We start from the raw sequence: 21830 nt of genomic DNA, 5'->3' as shown, positions 1-21830 counted from the left end.
ACAGATATCAGCTGAGGTTCTGATCACTGCAGTTCTCCTAATTTAGCAGATTTTAACTGCAGGAGCATCTGAAGTGCAACCAAAATAACATTTGTGTAATCATTGTTCCACAGTTTGACGTTTCTAATCTAAGTATCCTCCTTCCCTGCTGACTCACAGCCTGTGAGGGGGAGTGAGGGACATTTCAAGCTCTAACGAGAAGCTAGGTTATGTCAGACTCTTACTGCTGTCATCTTAAATAGTTTGTTTATTTTTGTTTTATAAAGTTTTTCTGTTTGCATTTAAAACACAAATTTTACCTACAACATTAAACAATTAGGAACATGCTATTCTCCTCAGAGAGAAAATGCCATGAATGTCCCGCTGAAAATATTTACCAAATACACAGTGCCAAAGGGCAAAGTACCACCGCTAAATCAACAGAAAAAAATTGACTTCGTTTTCTGTATTTACATCCGATTATTCTTCCATTTGTCACAGCCTGCTTCTTCCTCTTCTTTCTCTACCAAATTCCACAAGTATCTTTTCCCCTCCCAGCACACTGCAATGCTGTAATGAACTTTCTTGCCTCTGGTTTAAGTCCTTCCTTAGGTCTGCCTGCTGTTTCCATGACATTCTTTCCCGCGTTTAAAATAGCACAGGACTAGATGGGCACAATTTTATCCATTTCAGTGTTGACCATGTGAGCATTTCTCACTGTGCTCAGCAGATGGCAGAACGTGCTCTACCATGTACCACACACATAAAAGCATGAACTGAAAAGTTTTCTGTACCACTTTAAGAAGGGGGGGAAATGGCTTAAATTATGTGCACATTAATTTTTCCATAGATTTTGTGTGCGATAACTTTACTGCTATTAAAATTGAAAGTAAAACAATAATTGCATGTGAAACTGAAAGAGGAGTGAATATTTAAGTATGCGTTTCACACAACTGCATAATAACTGACAATATTGTGATTCTTTTTGAAAACATATTTCTCTGCAATAAGAAGCAGTAGAACGTATGCTACAAATAACTGTGTCTTTTCCGGTACCTGGTGAAGACGTGAGTATTGTTGTATGGATTCACCTTGGCAGAGCGTGAGCAAACCAACCTAGTTCTTTCTGTATCTGGTGATAGTATGCGATTAGATACAGCATCTGATTTTCCATCGCATTCAACCCACTCCTTTAGTACATGTGCTATTTATTATTATAGCTCCGATAAACCCAGTCACGAAGCAGAATTTAATTTCATTAGTGACCATGTAAATAGAGAGCAGATTGATGGCCTCTACCACAAACGGGATTATATTCTAAGGAAAAAATGGTAGCTGCAAGCAGAGAAAGTAGCGCAAGAAGCCCCCGAGATGATATTAGCTAGCATGATACATGGAGTACCAGTATCGCAGCAGTCTAAGTGTTCCCGGTTTTGCGCTAGCATAACCTAAAAGGAGAATATGCAGGAGGGATGGGAACAAACTGCCTTTGCGGAAGCAGTGTTGCCCAGGTAAAAAATATGAAAGGCAGGATAGCAGAGACGAAGAGTGCGCGTGTGAAAAGATAGCGATTGAATGGTGGAGACCGGCATCGCTGGCTGATCAGAGTGGTTTCAGTAAGGAATGAGAGGAAGAGGATAAACCAGCAAAGGCCTTGAAAGTGAAGGTAAAAATGTCCTATGGAAGAGAAGGAGAAAAAAATAGTAGAGGGACGCTAAAAGAAAAATGGTGAAAAACGGTCTATGCAGCAGCGTTCCTCATTGACACCAGGGGTCAGCTGAGCTGTCATGACAATAGGAGAAGACATTGTAAAAATGGGGACACCAGATAATAAGAAGGTAGACGAAGACGTTCAGGCAGGAATTGCTCTCTCCTAGAGGTATTATGCAGAAAGTTTGCAAGAACTAGACAGACTGAAGGTCAATGCGAGGTAACAGTTCCCCCAGCTAATGAGCCAGCCCTCATGTCCTTCCTCTAAGCTCTCTGTCTGCTTCTTTAGTTGATGCTGTAATTTTCCTGATATTGTGGGATATGTCACACTTCTGATCCTGCCACAGACTTCCTGGCAGTCTGTCCTTCCAGACAATGAGTGTTGAGTCTGCATTACCCACCATTCTCCAGATTTTTCTGACTGTTCTTCAACGAGAAAATGCACGGCACAGCCAGTTCAAAATGCAGGTGTTCCACAGATCAACAGAAATGTCTTGATTAGGGACATTGAGGTAAACATTAAAGAGAGGCCTGAATGTGGTGCTCCCTTGTGTGCCAGCATCCTCTCCCTGAGGCACTCGGTCTGGCATGAAAGCTGGCCTTGGGACTGAACTTGCACCAACAATGTCATCCTTTTCCTGCAAGGAACCATTCAGATTCCACTTTCCCTCATGCTGCTGCTTATGGTTCACCTGTCAGTCACTGGGTTTCCATGTGTACACCCCTTCTTCTCTCCGGAGCACGAAGAGGTGACGGTCAGATGGGTAATGGATGTGCCCGTGTTCCTCTGCAGGAGCAGGTGTTAAGTCAGGGGCCCAATCGTGTTGCCAAGATAGTTCTATTAATATTTGTTCAAAGTTCATTTATGCACTGCACAAACATTTTTATCGCCTCTTCTCAATACATCCAATATTGAAGTGAGTGCTCCATTGCACTGAAGAGATAAGAAATAAAAGGTAAGAAGGTAAAATGAGTCATTTTTAGCCTTAAAGAAAAATAATTGCATTCTGTTCTGGACAAGTTGAAGCTGTTCCTACTTCACAAATATTAGTTGCATTTCATGCTTAATGTAGATCCGTATAGACAATTTAGGTGTACGCACTCATTATCAGCAAAATATTCAGCCAGCCAGAAGCCAAGATCCATTTGCAGTGAATTATTTTCCAGTGAAAGTTTATATTTCCCGTGTTTGGAGATGTTGGAAGTAAATGTACAGTAACTGTATTGCGCTGAAAGAATGTCTCGGTGACATAAAAAATGAACAGTGTCCATATAGTTCTTAAAAATATTATCTTCACTAAGTGGCATATGTTTGGGGTAAACTGCAGTCCTAGTTACCACTGATGTTCCACAGCGCTTTTTCTGAAGTTAGCGAAATAATTATCATTTTAGTCCCAGACCTTAAATCACTTTAAGCACCCGCCAGTTTACTGGAAGTGGAATATTAAAATACCCAATCCTGTATCAATCTGAGATATCAGAGGGCTGGCACTAACAGATGTTCCAGGTGTTCTCTCGCAGAGGCATGAAGGTGTCCTAGTTGTCACACACATTAAACTCGCGGTGCACAAAACCAGAGAGCACCTTAAAGCTCCTTCCTCCTCTCCCCCTTCTCATTTCCTGCACAGAAAACCCGGAGAATCTCTCTCACAGTTCTGCTGCGACCCAAATACTGTGAAACAGTCCGTTCCTCTGATAAATTCATCAAAACTCTGCCTAAAAAATCCCGTGTTATATTTCTTTATTGGGAATGTTGAATTATGAAGCCTTGGGGGCAAAAGATTCTCTATGAGGGTTTGAATCTGCAGTGAACGGATCTGCAAGGGACAATTTCTGAGATGTCGACATAAAAGCGCAGTATGAGCCACGCACGTTCTCACCCTTTTTTGCCTAGTCCCACTTTTTTGCCTTTTCCCTCAGTGCGGGTGTAGAAGTACACAACTGCGTTCAAAGCAGCAGCCAGCCAGCGTAATGGAGACGTCAGAAAAGACAGCGTGCTCTCCAAGCTCAAGCCAAGCTGTTTCTCTTCTCCCATCAAGCATGAAACAAAGTTTTCAAGACTCCCTTCATCATTATTGTTTCACTTTTTGTTAAGCCAGATGCCACAGATTTCCCTGGCAGCAGCATCCGGCCATTTGTTTTTATTATATATATGCGTATGTATACATGTATTGCCTCAGGTTTTCATCTTGTTTACAAGCTGGGGAGGGTTCAGACCTGGTCAGGATCTGATGCGAGTTCTCCAAGGGAAGCGCGGTGCTGCAGGAATGCACTTTGCACTTCCAGTACATCAAAAATGTCATTAGCATTTTACCACTTTGTACCACAGCGGAGCAATCCGTGCTCGTTTTCATCCCAGCATGACTCCGTCCCTCCTGGTAAAGGGCATCTCTGGGTAAATGAGAAGGCTCTTAAATTGCCTGGGCCTCCCTCGGCACATTGCCGTGATACTATCAGAAAGCCCAGCAAACACCACATTTATTTACTGCTGTTCTTTGGTTTTTCCCAAATGACGGATAAGGGATCAATAATCAAGAAGCCACTGGGTGTATTCATCCACACTAAAAACTTCACTGAAAAGTGCGTATGTGTAAAAGCAGGCCGGCATCGATGCTCTTTGGCCGTGTCGGAGGCATCCGTTGATATCACCTAACAAATCGACAGCTTCAATCTAGATAGATGCCATGATCTCTATTAACCTGTGGATGGCATCTGTTAAATTCTTTCTGGGCAGAATTCCAGAGTGTTCCGGATGAACAAGTCTACCTGCTTTGTGATTCAGCTCCTGCGCAGTGTAATCAGAAAGTGGGTACTGGTCTCTCCTAAACCGAAACCTTCACGAGCCAGCCCGAGCCTTGTCATTGCCTTCATCTGCGGCTTTTTCAATGGGATTTTATCTGTGTTTTTATATGTTATATGAATCCATTTATATACAATTAACAAAATTACAAGACTATGAATTATTCCCAAATCTTTATTAATCAACACAAATAGTTGACTGTAATTTTTCCTCCTATCTTTTTAATCTGATATTCTTAGCAAATTTACTCCGAAAGAGGGAATTCCTCACTTCGCTGACTGACAAGTCTGAAAAAGTTAAAAATGTAGCCTCAGAACTGAAAATTTCACGAAACGTGGGATCCAGAGGGAAGGCCATTGACTTTTACAAGCTGATTTTTGAGACTGTTCTTGAATATTTAAACATAAGTGGATGAGTTTAGGGCTAATGCGATAGGAAAGATTACTTTGTCCTGAGCTAGACATTTTGCTAGAAAAGCCATGCTGCTCTCGAAGTGTCCTGGTGCCCCTCTCTCCACGTGGCTGGTGCCTGATGCTCGTGACATCGCATTATTCTGCGTCTGGATCCTGTTAACAGACTCCTATTGTACCACAACGTGTGGTACTTTCATAGTGCGGCCCATTAGAGAGGAGGAAGATATCAATAAACTAATTTCACTTGTGACAGCCTCCGATCTCCAGCAATAAATCCAGGGCGAAGCCTTTCTAAGAGGAAGCAGGTTTTGAAGGGGCCAGTATCAGTAACTGGAATCGGATTTTCAGAAGGGCTCAAATTCTATTTAGACAACTAAATGAAGGCCATGCTTTTAAAAGCGCTCACTTCAATAAAGTACTTTTTTGGTGTATTGGGTTCTTTGGAAAATGTATCTACCTCTTTTGGTTTCCAGAAGGCCACCCGGCTGCTTTGACAATCTCCACATGGGTGTATATCTCTACAAATTTTGATTCTAGTGTTGCAATCTGCGTCATCATCTAGCCAGGTTTTTCGTGGAGTTTTGGATTTATTTTGTAATTTTATGTGCAAATAACAAAAATAAATATCAGAGGTCAATTCTCCTTTATTCATTACACGTGGAAATTTTTTCATTGCCCAGGGAGACATAAAGACGCTGCCAGCATTTTGGCAACAGCGTGAAATAAATTGCAATTGTTCCAACATTGCCAGAACTGATATCAGTGACATTCTTGTAAATTCAGATCTTGAAAAGAGAAGATGTCCAGATGTTTTGGAGAGAGCAGATCATGAGCACTCTACAAAATGCAAAATATTTATGATACAAGTTGAAAATGCGCAGAAAGCACGTGTATGTGTGCCCGCTATATGTTTTGTTTCATTTTTATTTTTGTATTTCTAGTCAAATTGACTACGATTAGTCCGCTGTCCAAGCTGGCTTAGCTGCTGCTGCAAACCTTTTCAGAGCAGCTGCCCAGCTCTTACTCACAGACAGGCCAGAAAACATCTGGAACCAAATCCGCTGGCACTTGCCTGTGGCTTGCCCTGGGTTAATTTTTCCTTAGCAGCATTGTGGGTGAAATGTCTGATTTTTAAAATTATGTTTTCTGGAACAAAACTATTTTAAAATGTAATTCATGTTGAAAGAGCATCCGTAGCATTTTATTTACATAGAAATAGCAATTTTGGGCTATTAAGGTCACCGTAACTTGAGAAACCAAATAGTAGCATGAGACTTACTTAGTGCAACCTAAGAGATGTTCCCTTGTTATGATATGTATTAGTCTGCTAATCTTTTCAGTCTTTAATCCACAATACTGGATTAAATGGCCAAAAATAGTCTCTACTGTCGTTAAAGGACAGTTTCTGGGGTTTTTTTGGGAAATGAAAATTCCAGTGGGGCGTTGAATGGATGTGAAATGCGAACAAACAGGATTCTTCCTCATGTTACGTCTCTGCAGCAGAAAGGTTTTCCACGCTTCATTTTTCCGTTAACTGTCACTTGGGGCTTTTGAAATGTCTTTTTGAAATTAGTGTCAGCTTGTTTTGTGCGTCAGTGTTTTCTCTTTTCAGTCCTTCTAAATTAAACAAATATTTTAAAGCTGTGTTTGTCCAGCCAAACTCTTGTCATTTCAATTATTAGTGTTTCCATAAGTGTAAACACTTGTGTAGAGCACAGACGGACACGGAATAATTGAAAATCCTACCACTGAAAATGGTATTCTGCTTTCTCTACATCAACATCTCATAATATAATGGTGGCACAGAAAAAGAAGTGAAGATTCTGTATATTCCAGCTGATAAGACTTTGTTTCCTTTCACATTTATTCTCTAGAATAAACCTAATGCAACTTTAAAGTACTAATTCCTGTATATGTGATAAATGATTTTCAGCTGTCAAAAAAAATGATAAGCCTTTAATGCAAAAGGGCTGGAAAAAATAATTTTCCGAGGGTAACTTCTTGTCAGCTGGTAATGATAGAGTAAATAATTTTTCTTTAATTAAAGAAAACGAAGGCCATAGAAGCGGTGGCACTGGCTCAGGCAGGGCCCATTTAACCGTGCAGAGAAAGCTGGCCCCAGCAGTGGCCGCAGGTGCACACCTAAGAAGAAGTAAGAAAAGGGCAAGCAGATATGGTACTTCCTCCTAAGTATCTCTCACTTTCTGAGCATTTTCTGGGTAGGGAATTTTCTGAGCCAGCTGGGGTCCGTGTTCAGTAACACGCCACGTTTGTCTCTCCCAGGCTTCCTGGCTCCCCTGAGCCCACGCCAGCATCCTGCAGCATGGCGGGTTCTTGCGCTTGGTTCTTCTGGTCAAGGAATTCCAGGGGTCAACTGTCCATTGCAAAAACCACCTACTTTGTTTCTCACAAACCTGTGTGCCACGTTTCTCGAAAGAAATAACAGAAGCTCTCTTGTTTGGTTGGTACAAGAGAGGTCTGTTCTTTTTTCCACATCGTTTGAGTGCTTTGTTTGTATTTCAAAGTCTGAGTCTTGCTGCCTTTTGTTGTGTGTTCAGTTGAAGACTGAAAATTTGCCTACACCAGAGAATTGTTCTGATGTACTCAAAAGAATGTGAATTACTTTTTGGAAGAGACATTCAAAATTTTCCAGAGTGGTTGCTGGTGGGAAGGACAAAATCTGCAAAACAACAATGATAGCAAATACTCCAGCTGAGGCAGAAATTTTTATTTATACAATTTAGAAGGAGACAAAACCCCATGAAACATCCCAAAGGACCCCCATCACATTTCGGTGTGTAACAGCACCAAGCTCTGATTCAGCTCTGTAACGAGGAGGTGTTTTAGAGTGCTCCTAATGCGCCCGAGCTGCGAGAAAATAAAACAATAGGTTGTCACTCAGTATTCCGATGAGAACACTGATATAAAAAAATGTGGTTTATACTCGACATTCTGTACGTCGTCAGCCATTTATTTCCAATTCTATGGAGAGCTGCTGTGAGGGTAATTCACAGGCAGCTACAAACGATCTGCACGAGGAACGGTTCCTGCACCACTTTCAAGGAAACGCGAGTTGAAGTGATGGCATCAGTTCCATGTCACAAAGGGAAGCAGGATTTTGCTGATTAGGACTTACCAATGAACTGCGATTTCATCCCTGGTAAATGACTAATTATTATGATATGCCTTTTTTTCCTCAGAATTTTTCAGAAATATTTTTTCTGCGACATTTCCTTTCACACGGGACTTTTTATCTATATTTAATTTTCTTTTTGACTGTGTTTTAATACCTACATTCAGACTTTCTCATTAGTACTAGCATGTGTAAACAAGCTGTCTGTCACATGGAATAGTTGAATAACAAAATCTGCCTAATGACCCAGGGTTCCCCAACCTGCGACCACAGTAACTCTGGGGGGAAAAGGGCAGAGAAAAGAACCAGCGTAAACACAGAGACACAGGTAGAGCTGGGCAGGCTGTGAATGCACAGATGCAGAAAGACACGGAAAGATGCAGAAAAGAGTATTGATATAGAGAGAGACAAAGTATTTCTACCTCCTCCTCGCCTGGATCTGGAAAAACCATAGGAGTAGTGGGAATTATCTCATCATTAATAGCTACTGCTCAAAACACGACAAACAAACTTATGAATGGGAGCTTCAACAATAAACTCTACAGGTGATTTCAGACAAAGGGAGAAATAAAGGATGTGCTGCGCGGAAAAAGAAATTAGGAAAAATCTGGCTTCTGAAATTTTACTCTGAAGTCCCTACAGTAGTGGAAACTGATAACTGCTTTTGACTTAATTATGGCAAGTAATTATTCCACAATAGCTGCTGGTGGAAACGTCTCATAAGCTGACTGTGGAAATTCCTTTGGAAGATGAGACGGGGTGAAGCAAATCATTTTTAGACAGCGGGTTTGCAATGATCAAGTCATCCTTCCTAAAAGGGATTTGGAAAATAGCTACTTGTTCTGATAACTCTCCAGAAAAGGAAGTGGTTGTAATTTGCTTTGAAATGTGAGGAGAAATTGGGTTGTGAACTTCCTTATAGGTCTCAAGCAGGAAGTGATTCCTGTGCGTTGAATATTTCTCACAAGCAGGAAATAATAAAACAGAGAGCCACAACTGCCAAGGGGGTTGGTGAAGGTGTTCTCCTTGGCTGTGTCTTTGAGTTGATCTGATACAGCACAGCTCACGTAAATAGGGACAGAACAATCCAGACACTTTTCCTTTAGGAAAGACACAGTTTTTAAATTGCTTTTTGATCCAAAAACGATGCAGGCAGTAGCGTGCTGATCCAGCAGATGCGTAAAAAGAGAAGGCACTTCACAGGCAGGAGAATGACTCTAAGAAACCCCTTTCAGAATGAACCCAGATGCTTGCACTTGCAGACCTGGGATGGTATTGATGCAAATATAGAAAGGACTTGAGAGGTTGTGCTTGTTACAGCAATAATCAAGTTCTTCAGAGAAAGTCACATAAACAATTCAATGGGAACTTCTACTGGGGATGAACTCTCTAGGATATTATCCAAATATCCAATACAGGAGTAAATTTGTTATCAGAAGACCTCATAAATGGTGCTTTGGAGTCAGGAATTCTGAAGCCGCTTGCCAGGAGATTGGAGAAGCTGGTGCTCTGGTTTAATAACCATGTATATGCCTGAACACAAACAAGGAGAATGCTGACTCCTGGTCCGGATGGCCTCAATCAGAAACAAATTGCAAACACCACCCGAAGCCGAAGAGCAAGTCGCGGGCTGCTGGTGGGGAGGCGTGCGCACAGGAAGAGGTGGCAGAGGTCTTTCCTCCAGCAATTTGCAGAGGAAGGAGGAGTTCCTGTGTCACCCGCAGGACCTGAATGCAGAGTAGGAGAAATGGGTGTCCAAGCAATTAAAAGCCTCCCAGCAAGAGGATGCTGATGTTACGATGATGTGTCCCACAAGCGGCTGGTGAACGGAACGTAGTATCCCCTGGTAGTATCGCTGTGAGAGTGTCCTGGTCACTTTGACAAATCGTGACATTTGAAGGTGAATATATATATGCATACACACACAAAAAAGCCTTGTGTGAGTGGTGTGTATCCAAAATAGGGCAGTAAGAGGAGTTACGTGTTATATACAGTAAGGGCAGGTTGCGTTACAATGGTTTACCTACTTGTTTGAGGATCACTATGCACACATAACAGATTTTTTTCTCTTGCCTAGTGTGTATAATCACAATGTACAAACAATTATTAGGTTTGAGATAAAACGTTGCTTTACAGAGACACAATAAAGCCATCCTAATGTGACCATGTGGTGTTACTTGGCTTTTCGCTGGCACCCAACAAGGCAATGGGCAGGTGCTGGAAAGAGGAGCTGGAGGCACTCGCCGATGTTCCAGCGAGTGAATCTTGACCAGAGCCGCCCTCAGGAAAGAAACTGGAATCCAAAATGATTCAGCAGGTCTGCGAGATTTTAAGGAACAACCAAACGTGCAGATTGCCCCAAAGCTGACGTCATGCGAGTTGTGTCTGATTCAGTCACATTCTCCAGTCTCGGTAGCTATGTTTGTAATGCAGCACTAAAGGAAGAGAAATAAATACGTTCCATATTTCTTGATGGAACACTTAATGAGAGTACAAAATGTTTCTTAGTGCTCCTCATGCTTTGGCATAAGTTAATTAAGGCAAGGAAAATGTATTCCCTCTGAAGAGGAATAAGGGATTTGAAACATGTAGAATAGGTAGAAACCAAATTAAAAATCTTTATATTTTATCGAATTTCAGATCAAATTTGAAAGTAGTTTCTTGCAAAATAAAAGTTCACAAAGCAAGGGCATAGTGAAACAGTTTATAGGGCACATGGCTTGATTCTTTAAGTTTAGAAAAAAAGCAGGGCTGACCCTGTCGTCAGTTATTTGATGAAATGCCACAGAGGTACCGGCTCAGGCAGGCTGCACCCAGAAACCCAGCTTTTAAAATTAAGAATAAGATAGCGTGTAACAAGTTATTTCTGTTCTGTGGTAAATGTCCATGTGCACTTTTCCCATCAGCAAATAAGACTTCACTTGAGTTAATTAGCTTGCTTCCATTCTCGTGAAATAAACCACATTACACATGCTTACACAGACAGACTTATGAGTATGTAGATATATTGGGGTAGAGGAACTTTTAATAAGCATCTGTTTCCCTGGTGTGAAAATTTGTAGCCGTGGGAATAATATTTACTAAAAAAATTATGACTAGGTCTTGCGGCTTTTTGTTTAGCACATATATTGCGTTTTTCCACGCACACAGTCCTGCTTTATATGGTGTTTTTCTGAATATATGGAGATATTGTATAAATTGCAATATGAGAAAATGTATGTATGCCATAGGCGGGTAATGTTTCTATGTCCAGGGACTTGTGAATGCTTTGTGTGTAATGAGAATAAAGGAAGATGAACGGCTCTATTATTTTACAGAATACTTTATTACATTGTCAGTGTGCTGCATAAAAGCAGAGTAAAAGTCTTTTGTATATACGTTGGATGCATCAGTTAGTGAAAAAGACTTCCTGTATGTTTCCTTTGCTTTTTGTTGAGGGTATTTGTATTGTATGGTAAACTAGAAATATAGGACACACTGCAGTGGGGCAAGATGGTGAGGCCGCTCTTGTATTTGTCATACGCCCAGTGGCGTTGTGTGATGTACAGCTGTTCAGCGTGGCCTCAAACTGCAGCTCCGTGAGTGGTGCTGGGTCCCTGGGCTGCAGGAAGGGGAAAGGTTTTGTGAAGGAGAGCGTCGGGGCCGCACCTTTGTTTGCTGTGGTGGTGGAACACCACCTCTCCGGGCCGGCACAGGAAGCGCGCTGTGAAGGCGGCAGAGCGCAGCTGGGTATAGGTTATCCGTGCTCTTTGCGGTGGTGGTGGCTGTGCCTGTGGTGCGGGTGGCAGCTGCACCCAGCAGAGGTCAAAGGCAGGCGGTGCTGCAGGTCACCAGGGCCCGTCGCTGCCACGTCCCTGCCCGGGCCCCGGGGCTGAGGGCAGCAGCACCGCCCGTGGCGGGGCCGATGCGGAGGGAAGGTGTCAGCTGCCATGGCCGACACTGAGGGAACTCTGTGTCTGTGTGTGAAGGGAGGCAGCTGCTGTGTGTGAGGCAGAGGGAGGAGGGAGCCAAGGGGGTGTGTGTGAGAGGAGCTGATGTGCACGAGGGAATCTGGTGTGTGTGCGCGTGTGAGGGAAGCCTGTGTGGGGGTGCGTGTGTGACAGAGAGGAACCAGTGTGGGTGTGAGGAGAACTGGTGTGCGTGTGAGAGAGGAGCCAGTGTGTGTGGGGAGAGCGGGTGTGTGTGTATGTATGTGTGAGAGAAGCCGGTGTGTGAGGGAAGCCTGTGTGGGGGTGCGTGTGTGACAGAGAGGAACCCGTGTGGGTGTGAGGGGAAGGGGTGTGCGGTTTTGAGGGGAGCCGCTGTGCGCGTGTGAGAGGAGCCAGTGTGTGTGGGGAGAGCGGGTGTGTGTGTATGAGTGTGTATGTGTGTGTGAGAGGAGCCAGTGTACGTGGGGAGAGCTGGTGTGTGTGTCTGTATGTGAGGAAAGCCTGCGTGGGTGTGTGTGAGAGAAAGGAACTGGTGCGGGTGTGAGGGGGAGCTGGTGTGTGTGTGTGAGAGGAACCAGTGCATCGGGGGAGAGCGTATGTCTGTGTGTGTGAGGGAAGCCGGTGCGTGTGAGGGGAGCTGGTGTGTGAGGGAAGCCGGGGGGATGTGTGGGGTGTCAGTGAGAGACAGAGGAACCAGTGCGTGGGTTTTGGGGAGCTGGTGTGTGTGTGAGAGAGAGAGAGGGGAACCTGTGTGTGCGGAGGGAGCCGGGTGTGCGTGTGTGAGGGAAGCCGGCGGGCGCCCGTGTGAGGGAGAGCCGGTGGGTGCCCGCCCGTGTGAGGGGCGGCAGCCGCTGACGAGAGGCGGCAGGTGCTGACGCCCCCTCCCGGCCTCCCCCCTCCCGCGGGGGGCGGCCCCGCGCCGGGCCTGCCCCGCCCTCCCCGCCCCGCCCGCGGCCGGGGGCTCGCTCACCCCGCGGGCGGAGCAGCCGCGGCGGGGCCCGGGGCCGGGATCCTCCTCCCGCTCCCTACGCGCCGCTCCGACGTCAGGCGCGGGAGCGGGAGGCAGCGCCCAGCCGCCGCCGTTGCCAGAGACTCGGCTGCCGCCGGACGGGGCGGACGTCGGGGCGGCGATTCCCGGCGCGGCCCGGCTGCCGGCAGGGGGGTGGAGAGGAGGGCGCTATGGCCGACGTGTTCCCGGGCTCCGAGCCCGGCGCGGCCCCGGACGCGGCGCGGCGCTTCGCTCGCAAGGGGGCCCTGAGGCAGAAGAACGTGCACGAGGTGAAGGAGCACAAATTCATCGCGCGCTTCTTCAAGCAGCCCACCTTCTGCAGCCACTGCACCGACTTCATCTGGTGAGAGACCCCCCGGCAGCGCCTCTCCCCCCTCGCCTCCGCCCGGGCCCGCTCAGCTGTAGGGGATTCCCCGCCCCGGGACAGCCCCCGCCGCCGTGCCCGGGCCCCGCCGAGCGGCCGTCCCTCCCCTCCCACCCGCCGCTGCCCCCGGCTGCCCCTCGTCCCTTCCCCCAGGGTCGGGCAGGTGAGCCCCGGTGGGGCAGAGCCGTGTCGCCTCGCTGCCCCCGGCTCTGTCGCACCCTCCTCCTGAGGGGGCTCTCTGCGGCCGCCGGTGCTCCGAGGGGCCCCTGCCTGAGTCTGGGCGCACCTCGGTCTCGGGGCTGGGGGAGCCCCGGAACGTAGGGGTGCCCGGGGGGCAGCGCTGGCCAGTGCCGCAGGGACTGTCTGGCACTGAAGAGCCATGCTGGGGGACATCGCTTCCCAGACCATCGAGGCTTGTATTTCCTCACCTCTTGTCCCCCGCCGACGGGGGTTCTGCATGGCTTGGCTGACTTCGCCCGCCGTCCCCTGCGGGGGGGAGCTCCGCCGGCGCTACAGCTGCTGCGGGAGGAACGGAGGGTTTTCTGTTTCAGGCTGTGGGTGTTGCTGTGTGGCACAACTTCTGCAGCCCTGCCTTTAACTTTGCGATCGGTGCCTGCTTTGCTTCCTCCTGCTGCAGAGGGAGGGCAGGGAGATCGGGAGCGCACAGTGCCACTGCTGCTACGTTACGTGTTTAGGAAAGGGAGGGTTTTTTTAAGAGAAGGGCTCTTGCTGGAGAGAGGGGAGGAAGGGAGGAAAACTTCCTACCAACACCCTGATTACTAAGCTGTTAGGAAAAAAATATACCTATGGGTGCCTGCCATGCCCTCTTCTGGGCAGGACTGCGGCTCCTCTGCAGGCCGAGCCGCTCGGCGCTCCCCGTCGCTGCCGGGCTCCGGCCGCCCTGCGCCCTCCGCTCGCCCTCGGCGGGCAAGTGGAGGTGCTGGCTCATTCCCTGGGCAGGTGAGGCAAGAGGAGTGGGTGTGTGTCCTCGTGTTTTGTACACCCAGCGAGTGCGCAACATAAACAGCTTGGGCTTCCTCTCCTTCACCTGCGGTGTGGCTGAGCGTCAGCCCTGCTCTGCTGCTGAAGTTTGCACTGCAGGTTCCGTTGCTGAAAAGGAGAGATGAGATTTCTTTGAGACAAAGTTGTAAAAGACTCAGGGGGGTCTGCACCCGGCTGGCTCTGTGTCTATGGGCAGGTGTCTTGCTCTTTTCCTGTCTGTTTACGTGTATGGGCACAGACCTTTGCCTTCCTTCTTGAGTTTTCCTCAGTTTGCAGGCTGAAGAAAAGGCTGTGATTGCTCCAGAAATTACTGAAATATATTTGCAGAGTAAGGAAGGAAAACTGAGATGGGTAGACTGAAGAAGAAATAAGGAGAAATAGGTCAGCTTTTTGAGTGTTGGGGTTTTTTTTTAAAAAAAAAAATAAATTTCACCATTTAAAAAAAAATGCAGTTTGGTATTGTAAAAGCGAGAGACCTTCACAAACTGGTTCAAAGTTAATCTAAAACAGAATGAATTGGGAGGTGTGAAAGAATTCTGCAGGGTTATTGTCAGACTGTGCTTGTGCACAATTAAAAACCAAAGTGGAGTACTGTCATGAGAAAAGGCACCTGATGACAGGATGGATGTGGAAATGAAAGGATTTCCTGTAGCTGACAGGTGGCAAGAGTAGCTGTGCTCTTTTGTCTTTTTCTTGCTAAGGAAGCTCTTAAGCTCATCAAATGAGCATGTGGTAGCTTGAAAACTTTTCATTTCCTCATTTGAAGGTAGGCAACTCTTGAATAAGCATCATACCCTGTAAAAAGTGCTTTGTCTGTTTCCAACATGACATGTGCCAGTTAACGTATGTTTTATGGTATAAAGAATAGTAAATGCTACCTTTCAATGAACTACACAAATAGATTTTTTTTCTTAGATTATGTTTGACCAGGTAATATTTACTGAAACAGTTTAGTGCTTCCTTATCTTCTTAAACAACTTTCACCTATCTGCTTTGTTTCTCAACTCTTGATATTTTTTTTAAGACCTTTTACTTAAAATACGTTATAACCGATCAGGGAGCGGAGTGGACTGCAGCTGGTTAATGTATGAATTCAGCTCAAACACTGAAGAATGGCTATGCTTTTAGACTACATAAGAGGAATGTTCTTTACAAATAAGTGTTCAAAAGGATGAAAAAAATAATCTAAAGTCTATTTTGTGTTCATAGTCCTGTCAGCTTTCATGCAATCGCATTTGCACACTTCCAGTACTTGCTTTTTACTTTTGTGAAGACAAGAGATAACAGCAGCAGAATGACAGTATAGGATAGTCAGCTATGCTGTCCAGCAAACAAGCAATTTTGTATTTCTTCTGGTTTTGTTAGTTTAGGCCTACTTATAACAAAACCAGGGAGAGCCTGTAGCACAGGAATTCATGGAAATGCTCAAAGCTGTGTAATGCCAGTTTCCACCTGAAGTAACAGTGTACTGAAGGTTTTGGCTCTTCTCTAAATAAATAAATTTACAAAGTGAGAAAATTGTTGATATGTTTTTTTTTTAAAAACACTTCCACATGCTTTATAATTAAACTTTATGTTGTTAACTGCATACAGCCTACTGGCTGGCTTCTGCAGTTCATGGCTTTGGTTCATTTGTCTTTTAGTGTAAGCAGCTCCAGCTTCCCCAGATGAAAAACATTCTGCAAAGAGGGAAAATGCAGAGAAATGTTTATAGGGAGGATACTCAAAACATTTATTTTTGTGGAAAGCAAATGTTGAATGTTTAAATATAAACAAATAAATAAAACCAACTACAGTGCCAGAGGTATAATATATGTTGGGACTCTAGATACCAGGTAGAACGTTTGTGTGTCGCCGTATTCATTGGTGGAGTATTACAGGGACATTTGTATTTTGTTATGCAAATGAAGCAAGGCCAATGGGCCTGTCTTCTCATTTATATTGGAACCAGCAAAACCTTTAACCTGCCTCCTCTCCAAACAACAAACAACTGTGTCTAGCTGAGGCGGGTAACAGCATCGGCATTCAATCCTAAAATTTGGATGAAAAACTAAGTCTGGTTTGTTTTATATGCCTTTGCTAGAACTTGGAATTTTACATTGCTGTAAAGTATATGTGTGACATTAAATGAGTTGAAATATTATGCAGTAATCACAGATGATGATAATTGTAGATCCAAAATAGCTTGTAAAATAATAATAATAAAAATATTGTTGCCAGAAGCTGAAATTACATAGCTGGTGACAGCTATTGTTCTCTGCTCTGAAATGGGTGGGCTGTTCTGTGTTGTATATTTTAAAATCTGTTGCTGTTTTAGCAAAATCTGAAGTAATTTAATATGACGCTATTTTTATGTTGCTACAGATCATTGAGAAGAAATGATAACTAAACATACTAAGACAGTTGTCTTTTTTTTTTTTTTTTTATGCAGGGGATTTGGGAAACAAGGATTTCAGTGCCAAGGTAAGCCACAAATGCTTTGTTGGCTAGTGCACATTGTTGCATCTAACTTCTAAGGCAGCCAAAACTTGCCTGCAGCAAGAAGGAAAGAAGCCTGGAAAAACTAAGCAAGCATCTCTGCCTATATAAATTCTAATGGAAGACCATTATTTAATTAAATAACTATTGGCATTTACATCATATACATTGAACAATCAAGTAATTGTTCTTACTGTAATAACACAAAAAATGTGTGTTTTTTAAAAAAAATCTCATCACAGTAAATGTCATATAATCTGCGTGTAGTGCAGTTTCTAACTTTTCATGAAAATAATCTGTGCAATTTAGCTTTTGCAGAGACCATTTTTCACATCAGAAGCTCTTGTCTGTGTGGGCGTTTTGGAAAATGGATTCACTTTTTAGTCATATGGCTTCTTTTCATAACCCAAACTCCCTGTTTTTAATTTTCATACACTGTATGCTTAGGAGGACCTTTGGTTTGAACTACGTTTTAGGACAGGCAGCATTTTTCTGTCTTATGTCATACTCAATTACAAAAAAAATCCACCCCTATAAAATCACCAATTTAATAAATTCTGCTAACCTTGAGAAACTGAAAGCTGCTATAGTGGAAGATAACTATATACATGAAAGCCAGAGCATGATATGCTGTATTCTTACATATTCTGTATTCTTGCCAAATTCTTACCATTATTTAGCATTTAATCATAAAATAACCACACCCAACTATTGTTATTTTTTCTATGTCATATGTTTACCTAATTAGGAAGAGGCTTTTTGTTGTCTGTTTCTCTTCCCCAACCTTCTTCCCTATCATTTCACCTGCAGATGTACATTGTGTACTCATTAGCTAGCCTTTTGGTTGTTTCTTTCATTACGTTTTTTTAACCGTTATTTGCTAATGCTTTAGAGCATGTTTGACTATCCTGAAAGTTGCTTTTACTTAGTAGTTGGTGAAATTATGGGTTCTGTTGTATTTTTGTGAAAGTTGATACTTCTTGAAATTAAACCTCTGAGAAACAATGTAAAAGAATGATGCCTTTTAAAGGTGTTGCAATAAATATTTTTTTCTGCAAGTAGAAACTTGCAGAGAGACACTTATAGTGACAACACTGCATGCCATATTAAGGTAAGCATGCAGCCGTGGTTTTACTATGAATCTTGTATACGAATTCCTTTATGTCCCAAGATGTTAATACTAAATTCTGTAGATATCCTCCAGTGTTTTGCTACTCATAGCATCCAGAGCAGTGCTATAAATCGATCTGTAGCACTCGGTAGTGGAATGGCACTTCCTGGGTCCCGTTGAGGACAGCTCAGTGATTCCTAGTTAAGGAATATTCAGATGTTCGTTAGAGATTTCCGTTGGTATACAGAAGATAATGGGGGCTGCATTTAAATTATGCAGTTATCTATCTTAAGCTTTGCAGTTGGTACAGTGTCAACTGTCTCCTGTTTTCCAGCCAGGCAGCTAGTGGCTCACATTGGCTGTGCGCCACTGGTCCGAGCCACAGATCCAATTTGGTATGGCAGTTCATTTCCAGTATTTTGGATTCTGTGGCCAGAGTTCCTTCTACCATTGTAGTTAGCTAGGAATTGTTTTGTCTGATGAGGACTAATCTTTATAAAGCTAGCTACAAATCTGACTCCAGTCTCATCTTCCCTCCAAATGCCGTGCATGAATATAACTAAGAGTAAATGCAGCAGAAGAGCTTGATTATTTTTTGAATTTTTTTTAAATGCTTCAGAAATGATACTTTTCAGGAATCTAAATGTGTTCAAACCTGACTTTTGTATGCATCAGAGCAAGATTCTGCAGTCTTTCTTTGATGGACAGACAGTGTTGGATTCAGTGTTCTTGTCTGTAGTAGCATACAGTCAAAATCTCTAAGAAATATTCAGATTTTAGGTAGTTTGTAGGAAATTATTGTTGGCACACTAATTAAGTAGTGGGTTTTTTTGCATTCATTCATTAAATTTGATTGTCATCAAAGTCAAAGAGTTCATACTCTTGGGATAATAGTCTTGAAAAATAAAACTCCATGATAAAGTTAAGCAGCTGAATCACATTTTTTCAGTTCAGCTTTCTGAAGATGACATCGAAAAAGTCACCAGCTAAAGCTGGAAAGAAAAAGTAGTGATCAAAACTAGTGAAAACATGAAGAATTTTTTAAAAAAAAAAAAAAAACAACAAACAAAAAAACAAAAAAAACCCTAAAAATAACCAAAACCACAACAACAAATGTGTGAAACTAGAAGGTAGGTTGCAAAAACTCCCTAGTTTCTTTAATTAAGTGACTATCTTTACAGAAAAGAATGACAAATGAAGAATAAAATGGAAATTTCAGTATGACATGAAGGAAAGGAAAGAATATTACAGTGGCAGCTCCTAGTGTAACTATAGTTCGTGGTCCGTCAGAGTTTCCATTATAAGAAACTTTTTTAGCTCTGTTTTCGAGAGTGTTGTAAAATCTCCTGCTAGACAGAAACTTGATGTCGGGCAGGTTTCAGAGTTGGGTGGTTTTATTATTTCCAAAGTTGTTTTAAATTCCTCTGGCCTTTGTTACCAGATGGAAGAGGAAAAGTCCATAATAGTAATGCATAACACTCAAGTGATGCTTCTACTCTCAGAAACTGCAGTTGTTCTATGAATATTTGTGTTAATAATTCTTTAATTAAACAAAAGTCCTAACTCAGTGTTTATGCAGTACTAAACATTGCAGCTAACACAGTATGCTTTTATAGATTTTTAAAACTTCCTTTAAAAAGGGTCACAATAAATGCACTTCTTTTATTTTTAAGAGATGCCCTCGAAAGAAAGGATTTTTATTTTATCCTTAAATTTAAATTTTATTTAAATTAAAACTTAATGCTATACTGTAATGATCTTTTTTCGGACCACTAATACCTTTTTTCATCGGGTTTGCTTTGAGCCTTGGAACATGTTTTCAATTGTATGTAATCATTTTTGTTTTCTGATTTCCATGCTTGTATTTCTGCTGCAGTGTTCAGCTTCAGCATTACGTAAAAACATTTAAATGAGTTCTTCGGAATTGAAGAGAAATATTTTCATTTATTTCATTGAAAAGCTTTGCTAAATTCTTTTTTCTCCTTATTTTTATGGGATCCCTATGAATTTGCAAAAGACAATAAATTCAATTTTGGTGTGGCTTTTAAAGCCCTTAATGTGGCAGAGGTTCAGGGTGCAATTGCATTATTACCGCACAAATGCTTAGCAAGAGACAGTCCATGTCATAAGTAGTTTGTCTTTCTTAATGCATGTATTCTAATGTGGCTAGTTGCTGTATATACTGGCAAACAGATACTCAGAAAAGCTCCTTAGGTTTACAACTATGAGTTGTGATTTGTTATTTCATGGAGAGGCTGCAGAATTCTGTTGCATTATTGGAAATAAGTTTTTCAAAGAGTGGGTTCGGGGTCAAGAAGCATCAGTGGAAGAAATCGGGACCCATCTTTGATCATGTGTGAATTTGAAAATGAACTTGAAAGAGTTCAGCTGGATTTACTTTCTCCTAAGGAACATGTTTTTTACTACCTCCTCTTACTAGAAAGTACTTTGCTGTTTGAGATTTGTGTTTTATTGGTGATTTATATGAACATGAACTATTCTAAAATACTGTGCTTTTGAAACAGGAGTTCTTATTATACTGTTCTGTTTTTGCTGTTCTCTGTTGATTGTCTTTGTGGTAGTGAAAACATGATGGTAAGATTATTTAAGTGAGTTCTGGCTTTGTTTTGTGTTCTTACGTTGTCAAGCAAGACAGCAAGCTGTCTGTAATACTGAAAGCTTTTCTCTGACGTGCACCTGGAAATACTGCAAGAGGAATGTGAAAAATGGAATAATCTAAACCCTTTTTCAGTCTACCACAGTATGAGCGTTCCTCTTTTAAGAAAGCAGACTTTAAATTAAGCAAGCCTTTAAGCTGTATTTTGGCTTCCTCATTCTTTTGATATTCACTGTTGTACTCTTGAGTGTAACTTATATCTGTTTCTTTCTGTCTGATTTGTAAGAAAAGTTTTTTCTGGTGAACAGAGCACAACAAATAGTGGTTCATTAAGATGTGAAGAATGTGTGTTGAAGAACCTGTATTAACATACGTTTAGAGGTTAAGTTCAGCACTGAAGGCTCAGCAAGTTCCTCGAGGTGAAAATATTTTTAGTTACAGTAATACGAATGCACTCAACTCGTGTTCCTGATTAAGGGCTTGTGGTCAGTTCTCTCCAATGGTCAAAATTTGTAGTTACTCACTGCAAGTTTTCCTGCTTTTACGTGATTTCTGCAGGGTCTACTGAAGTGCGATATTCTGCTACAGTCCAGCTTTGAAATACATTTGGCTTAAGGATAATAACTAGCTAGGGAAGAGTTTCATGGTTTTTTTTTTCTAATTTACATAAATAAAAATTAGAGAAATCAATTAAAGCAGATTGTTGTGTTTAGCTAATCTGTGCAAGTATTGCTCCTTCCATTTTTTTTTTCTTCTCTTCCCTCAATTTATTTTCAGACTATTTTTTCCGAATGTTGAATCTTACCTTAAGTTGATGTGGTAAGCTTTTTGGAATAGTGTGTGTCATGCTAGCTACACTTCCTAGCAGTGCTGGTGCTGGGCTAGTTAGACATCTATAGTAACTGCTTCACTAAAAATGGAAATGGTTGGATTTTATTCTTTTGTACTGTCCTTGCAAATATCATAACATTGGCACGTTAAACCAGCCCTTCATTTCCTCTGCGTTGTTTATCTTTTATCCGCTAGTTCTTGACCTCTATTCTGCAATGAAAAGACAAGAACCTACTGATGCTGCCTCCTTTTTAAATCATCTGTTTTCATTTAAAAAGGGGTATTATGGTCTGTGTAGAGAGGTGGTTGAGAAACTGATTTTTAATGCTATAGCTGTGACCTAAAGATTTGAACCAGCGAAACCTCTGAATGCCTGTGACCTGGTTGACATGTACAGTTTCTGTTAATCCTCAGCTCTGTTATGTTTACAGAGGAAGCAGCACAATTAATTCTT

At 42.7% G+C, this 21830-nt stretch overlaps 1 protein-coding gene across 2 annotated transcripts in view; it reads left to right on the top strand.

Annotated features, from left to right (window-relative positions):
• The first annotated feature begins 12927 nt into the window (after positions 1 to 12927).
• PRKCA (protein kinase C alpha) overlaps positions 12928 to 21830 on the top strand; it is a 156820-nt gene continuing 147917 nt past the window's right edge. For both annotated transcript variants that reach the window (XM_063352623.1, XM_063352622.1), the window contains exons 1-2: positions 12928 to 13316; positions 16771 to 16802. In XM_063352623.1, the coding sequence (XP_063208693.1) occupies positions 13144 to 13316; positions 16771 to 16802 (205 nt within the window). In that variant the 5' untranslated portion in view covers positions 12928 to 13143. The remainder of the gene's footprint in view (positions 13317 to 16770; positions 16803 to 21830) is intronic.

The sequence above is a fragment of the Chroicocephalus ridibundus genome, chromosome 14 (assembly GCF_963924245.1).
Source record: "Chroicocephalus ridibundus chromosome 14, bChrRid1.1, whole genome shotgun sequence".
NCBI classification, from domain to species: domain Eukaryota; kingdom Metazoa; phylum Chordata; class Aves; order Charadriiformes; family Laridae; genus Chroicocephalus; species Chroicocephalus ridibundus.
The sequence above is the reverse complement of the archived record's forward strand: the minus strand, read 5'-3'. Positions and strand labels throughout refer to the sequence as shown.